The following is a 6,861-nucleotide window of genomic DNA, read 5'->3' as shown; positions in this document are numbered from 1 at the left end:
AAAAGTAGGTAATAACAATGTAATGAAAGGTGGTGCTGTTGGTAGAAATATTGGTGGAATTAAAAATGATCGGACTAATAATAACTTTTGTGTGGTTAAAATAAAATTGGGTTTACTAAATATAAGATCGATTGGCTCAAAGTACAACATCATTTATGATTTGATCAGTGATGGTTTGGATATTTTTGTTGTTACTGAATCATGGCATGGTTCATCAGAAAATCCCTCCATTGCGTTATCTACTCCTCCTGGTTACCGCTTTGTAGATTGTGTAAGAGATAACGACCCTCTCCATGGTGGATTGATAATATTTTTTCGTCTATGTTTAAAATGTAAAACAATAGCCTTACCTAAAGTTACCACATTTGAAGTTTTGGCGGTCAGGTTCACAGTTAATAGTCAGGAGTTTATTTTGCTCGCTATTTACAGACCGGGTTCTGCACAGCTGTCCGGATTATTTTTTAAAGAACTGATTTCTATTCTGGAAAACATTACAGTACTCAGTTCTCGAATTATTTTAACCGGGGACTTCAATGTGCACGTTGAAAAGACGAATGATCCTTATGCTGCTAATTTAAATGAAATCTTCGATAATTTTCAACTCATCAATCGTGTAAAAGCACCAACACATTTACGTGGTGGTACACTAGACTTGATAGTAACCTCCGAGGATTTTCCAGTTCATGATTGTTTAGTCCATCCAAGTGGAATTTATTCTGATCATAGTTTTATTTGGGCTGAACTGTCGATGACTCGAGGATATTTGGTTGGAATTAAAAAAGTTTCTAAAATGTGGAATCAGATGAATGTTGATGACTTCATCAAACTCGTGCTTGAATCTCCACTCTCCAAATCATGTCAAAGCAATGAGGTAGACAAGGAATTGCATTTATTTAATAACGAGTTAAAATCTATTGCTGATAAAGTTGTCCCTATTCGTGCAGTGACCACCAATAACGTTCGTATAGCTCCGTGGTTTGATAATGATTGCAGATTAGCCAAGCGTTTGTGCAGAAAAATGGAAAGAAGATACAAAAAAGTTCACAGTTGATTCATTAAGATGAATGGAAGACTGCTTTGAAGAATAAATCGGAACTTTTCTCTAAAAAACGTCGTCAGTATTGGACAAAAATTGTTGATGACAATAAGATGAAACCGAAAAATCTTTGGCGGGTTGTGAACAGCATTCTCTGTAGGGGTCGTAACGATAAATCCTGCTCGGATATGGATGAACTAACACCTGATCGATTTATGTGCTATTTCAATGAAAAGTTAAGCAAGCTGAAAGATAGTGTCAACAACGATGCTCAACCGAGCCTGGCAGAATTCCAATCAGGTGTCAATAATAGTTTGTTCTTAACGTTTTCTATGGTTTCTAAAGAGGAGGTAATACAGTTAGTTCAAAACTCACCTACAAAGTCGTGTCAACAAGATGTAATACCTACCCACGTATTAAAGAAGTTTATAAAACTGTTCGCACCATTTTTGGCAGACCTGATAAACAGCAGTTTAAATGTGGGACAGTTTCCTTCTGGCTGCAAGCATGCTATCATAACTCCGCTGCTGAAGAAACATAATCTAGACGAAAATGATGTTGGGAACTACAGACCAATTTCTAATCTGTCTTTCCTATCCAAAATTATCGAACGTGTGGTTGCCAGGCAAACACTCAGTTACTTGAACAATAACAATTTAATGCCAAAATATCAATCTGGATTCCGTCAGTACCATTCGACTGAAACTGCTCTTTTGCAAGTTTTCTCAGAAGTGTACGGGGCAATTGATGAACAAAATGTGGCAATGCTAGTCTTTCTTGATATGTCATCCGCATTTGATTGCGTAGATCACAAAGTACTTTTAACAAGACTACGTTGCAGTTTTGGAATCTCTGGTGCTGTTCTGAGGTGGTTTGAGTCGTATCTGGTAGGTAGATCACAACAGGTATCATTCGGTGGTAAATTGTCTGAGGGTTAATGTCATGCTGTCTGGTGTGCCACAAGGTTCGGTTCTAGGTCCTATTCTATTCCTGATCTATACATCTGAAGTACTAAAGATAATAGAATCATTTGGTTTTTCAGGTCATGCTTTTGCGGACGACTTGCAAATTATTGTTACGAGCAGGCCAGATTCTTTTAAATCAGAATTGGACAAACTGGTTAAATGTTTGTCTGGGGTCAATAAGTGGATGCAAAACAATGGTTTAAAACTAAACCAAAACAAAACTGTTTTTTTACCAATTGGAACATGGCAGCAACTTTCAAGAATAGATATAAATTCACTAACTGTTAAGGATGAGGTCATCCCATTTTGTCAGACAGCAGCTAATCTGGGCTTCATGATTGATTCAGGTTTGTCAATGAAACAACACATTAAGAAGCTCTCAGCCGAATGTTCAAATCAGGAAAATCAATCAAATTCGACGATCCTTAGATACATCCACGTTGCAGACGTTGGTTCATGCATTTGTGCACTCACGCGTCGACTATTGCAACAGTTTGTTTTATGACTTACCTGATCGATCAATGGCTGTACTTCAATCAATACAGAATCGAGCCGCAAAAGTTGTCGTTGGAGCTCTAAAATACGATCATGTGTCTCCAATATTGAAGGAACTTTATTGGCTAACCGTCGACAAAAGAGTGTTGTTCAAAATTTCAACACTTGTCTACAAGTCTATCAACGGTCTAGCTCCATCTTATTTGTCTGACAGGTTCAAAAAGAAATCTTCAAAAGCGTCTGGACCACACTTGAGATCCGATGTTTCAAACCTGCTGTTGATCCCAACAACGAGTCTCCGTATAGGCTCTCGTAACATTGCTGTTTCTGGACCAGCTGTTTGGAACAACCTGCCTGCTGCTCTCAGAAATCCGGACCTAAACCTACGTGATTTCAAGAAGAAACTGAAAACTCATTTATTTTCATTGTGATGCATTATTGATCAATTCTTTCTGTTTATTCGACATGTTCTAAATATTATTTCGTATTTTCGTTATATTGAATCGGTTACTTTTCTGTTTATGACCAAATTTTAATTTTATTTTTGTGCGATGTATTATGATTTCTCGTTTGTTATTTCAATTATGTTGTTAAGTTCAGTTTTTGTTAGATAGCGCTTTTGAGATTCGTTTAATTAGCGCTTCATAAATGTTTCAATAATAATATATATATATATATAATGTCTGTGTGTAAGAAACAGCAATTAGAAAACTATAAAAGATAAGGTAGACAAGAAAAAAAAAATTAAAAATTTGATCTATACAACAAAACAACGTTTGGTACCATAGGTATATAATACGTTTAAAGATGGTCAATACCGATGTTCAATCGAAATATCTCCTTGTCTAAATCGAAAATTAACAACTTCATTCTCCATGTACCTACGTTATCTGCTGCTTAATTTTTAATTTCCAACCGTGATAATTCTATTTTATTTGGATGTTAACAATTTGTAGCTCTTTTTTTCTCAATTTAATAAGTTAAATAAGCTAAAGTTAAACACTTCATATGATTTGAAATTTCTTTTAACCTTACAAGTCATGTGGCCCCCCCGTTCTTAAATTTTAAATTAGGAAATAAAAAAATGTTTAGGCACATAAATGAATCAAATAAAAAAGAAACACTTATAACATGTGCAAAAGAAGTAGTTGTGATTGCTTAAAGCTGCAGACAACCTAATTGTAAAATAGAATGAGCAAGAAAAGATAAGATGTCCGACAAGGCGCGGTACTACGGCCTGTTCATCAGTTCAATCAGGCGATCGCAAGATTTGTTCATTTTCATTCATTTCTTTTTCTCCTACGTTCCTTCTCTCTATCATTTAGTTCCCCAAGCAATGAATCATTCAATCGATCACTTAAGTTATTTGTCGTGAGGTTGTTTATCTCTTAGTCTCTCGAAAAATTTCACTCATGTTTGTAAGTGGAAAATAATAGGAAGTTTTCCTCCTGTTACTACATAGATAAATTAACTCAAGTTGGAGACGATGTTAAATGTGCGGCTGTTTCAATGATTGCGTACAACTTCTTCAAATATTTCCATGAGTAAATTAACTAAAAACCATTTATCACAATATTTAAACTAAAATTTTTAAAATTTTGTTTTAAACGTTTTTATAACTTAATAGTTACGTAAAATGACCTGTCATTTTTTTAAATTTTCATTGACGTTGATTCTGACATACGATAACTCGTTGGGGCCCAACGCAGGCCATTCTGATTCTATTCTTATAATTTCATTTCCAGCAACAATTCAAAGTGACATAAGTGTATTAGTGTATTATAATTTCATTTCAATTTTATCAAAGTGTATTATAATTTCATTTCCAGCAACAATTCAAAGTGACATCCAGCATATCAAAATAAATATTTGCCATTTTAAAATAATCAGCAGTAAGATTTAGCAACGTGTGGTTTTTAATTGTTTAGCCAGTTATTTTACAAAATAAATTTTAATGATAATTCTAGAAATGTCATCCAGCTTATTACTGAAGCAAGCATTGCTTCATTTAAAAAATCATTTGTATCTAATTTGCCCAGCCGTCCATCACAGTGCACTGGGGGAGATTAGCATTGTGAAGTGAAGTGGATGACGGCACGTTCTATCTAATAGTGCATTCATCAGTTCATTCAAGGGAAAGTGCATAGGTAGGCTTGTATGTATGTATGTATGTATGTGTTAGGTATGTATGTAAGTGTATATATATAATAATGTAATGTACGTATGTATGTAAGTGTACATATATAATAATGTAATGCACGTATGTATGTAAGTGTACATATATAATAATGTAATGTACGTATGTATGTAAGTGTACATATATAATAATGTAATGTACGTTTGTATGTATTTACCAGCATTCCATCATAAAAATAATTTCAAGGACCAGAGAGCGCGCGCGCAAGATCACCCATGCTCAATTGATGCCCATGGGCACGGGCTGTGACGTCATATAAAATGCAAACACGGAAGAAGATCATGCATCGATTCCTTTTTTATTATTCCATTTATTTTATTTACTACGCTATGTTACATACAATGCACGCAACACATCGTCAAATAAACATTGAATTGAAATATTGAATAGAAATGAAACACGCATGAACATGCATTTGTTAGGCACTATAAATACATTTGTTTAAATACCTGGGAATGGAACAATGGTAACCCATATTGCGTTTTGTAAGCGAAAATTATTTTGATAATGTTCCCATGTAAGAAATGATATAGATTTTGTGAGATCGTCCTATGAAGTATTTAAAAATGGTTGCCAACAAATGAAACTGACCGAGGTGTTGATGTGAAAGGTTGCAGAAAGGTTTTGAGTGCATCGGAAGTGCCTCATCAGCCGGTTCAGTTCTCTCCTCACCCCCACCCCCACCCTTCATTCTGGTGAGGAAACGTTTGAAGGCCGTTGAAATGTTCATCCATACATTTTTCATTACGAATTTGATTCTGTCTGCCAACGTTCTGCCATACGTATTATTAATTTTTTTTGTCAGAAAGCATTTATAAGAATTGTTAGTGTGGCTGGTGTTGATGTTGTTGTTGTTTTTATTTTCGTTGTTATTGTTGTCGTCTGTTTTTTGATCGTCATCTGACGTCACGAGGGATTCGGCTCTCAGAAGGTCCTCTGTTGAATGTTCATCAACGAAAATACTGATGATGGAAAGATTGATGGATGAACGAACGGGTATATAAATGAATGGTTTGACGCATAGACAGCAGTCTTCCCAAAACATAGTTTAAAAAATTAAATAAAAAAGATTCCAAATAATTAAAGCAAAGTCCGAATTTGAAATTGCATGATTTCAATATATAAATCATCATCGTGTAAGTTGATTTACATAGGGAAATATTTTTTTTGGAATTCTGAAAATATGTTTATTTTGAATTTTAATAAACTAAACGTTTCTCAAAAAACTTTAGTGAAAAAAATCGAAAAAACGAACTACAAACATATTAACGCCAAAGATTCGGTAAAATTTATAGAACATTGTAAAAATTATGGTCTATTAACAACATATATATATTATATATATTTATGTATATTTATGTGTATATATATATATACATAAATATATAAGAGAGAGAGAGAGATTGTGTTACAACATTTCGAGTGTCATAAAATGTTCATTTATTTGAAAGGCAGACATCAATGCAACAAAAAAACAAACCTAAAATTTTCAATTCTTTGTTTTGATCACCATCACCATGAGTACCCGCTTCATCATCATTATTATCATCATCACGAAGACTAGCATGCTTCGCATCTTTGTGATAACTTCTGACGTCCAATTCAAATGTTGGTCGTTCCTTACGGAGAAGGAAGATGAGGAGGACAATGAGGAGTTGAAAGATGGAGAGTCCGATCAACAGATAGATGCATTTCCTGCTTGGCTGCTCGGGTACGTTTTTTTTTTATTTAAAAATCACTTTTAATTAACTTGAAACGTAATGATTGTTCAACACGATAGCCACGAGGTAGCGTATCGAACATTTGAAAATTCATAATAAATTTTTAGTCAAATAATTTTATAAAAGACATACGTCCCTAAGAAGATTTCAATTTTAAATGAATGATCAACCTCAGCAAAGACATAAAAAACTTGTTACTGTTTAGTGAAAGATAAAAATATGTATGATGAAAAAACATTGCGATGCTAATTCCAGGCTCACCACCTCCCAATCGCTGAAAATCAAAAAACATGAAAAAGAAACAAACGCCGGTAAAGAATTGTTCTTTTAATACCTGCTGGATTAGGCTGCATGACATGAACGAACTTTTTTTCATGTTGTCTTTCTTTTCTTTCTTATCAAGATAGCATCCCATCGTAGAAGATGTTTGACAACCCGATTCAAAAA

The 6,861-nt window shown here is 34.2% G+C and overlaps 1 protein-coding gene across 1 annotated transcript; it reads left to right on the top strand.

Moving 5' to 3' along the window:
• Positions 1-22: 22 nt before the first annotated feature.
• HELRODRAFT_167941 (hypothetical protein) lies at positions 23-4,361 on the top strand (the record flags this gene model as incomplete). The annotated part of the gene is made up of 2 exons (XM_009013656.1): positions 23-679; positions 4,326-4,361. The coding sequence occupies 2 exons, from the start codon at positions 23-25 to the stop codon at positions 4,359-4,361; spliced, it is 693 nt and encodes a 230-aa protein (XP_009011904.1).
• Between the last annotated feature and the right edge of the window lie 2,500 nt (positions 4,362-6,861).

This window comes from Helobdella robusta, assembly GCF_000326865.2.
Source record: "Helobdella robusta unplaced genomic scaffold HELROscaffold_12, whole genome shotgun sequence".
Lineage (NCBI taxonomy): Eukaryota > Metazoa > Annelida > Clitellata > Rhynchobdellida > Glossiphoniidae > Helobdella > Helobdella robusta.
Note: the sequence above shows the minus strand (reverse complement) of the source record. Positions and strands in the feature narration are given on the sequence as shown.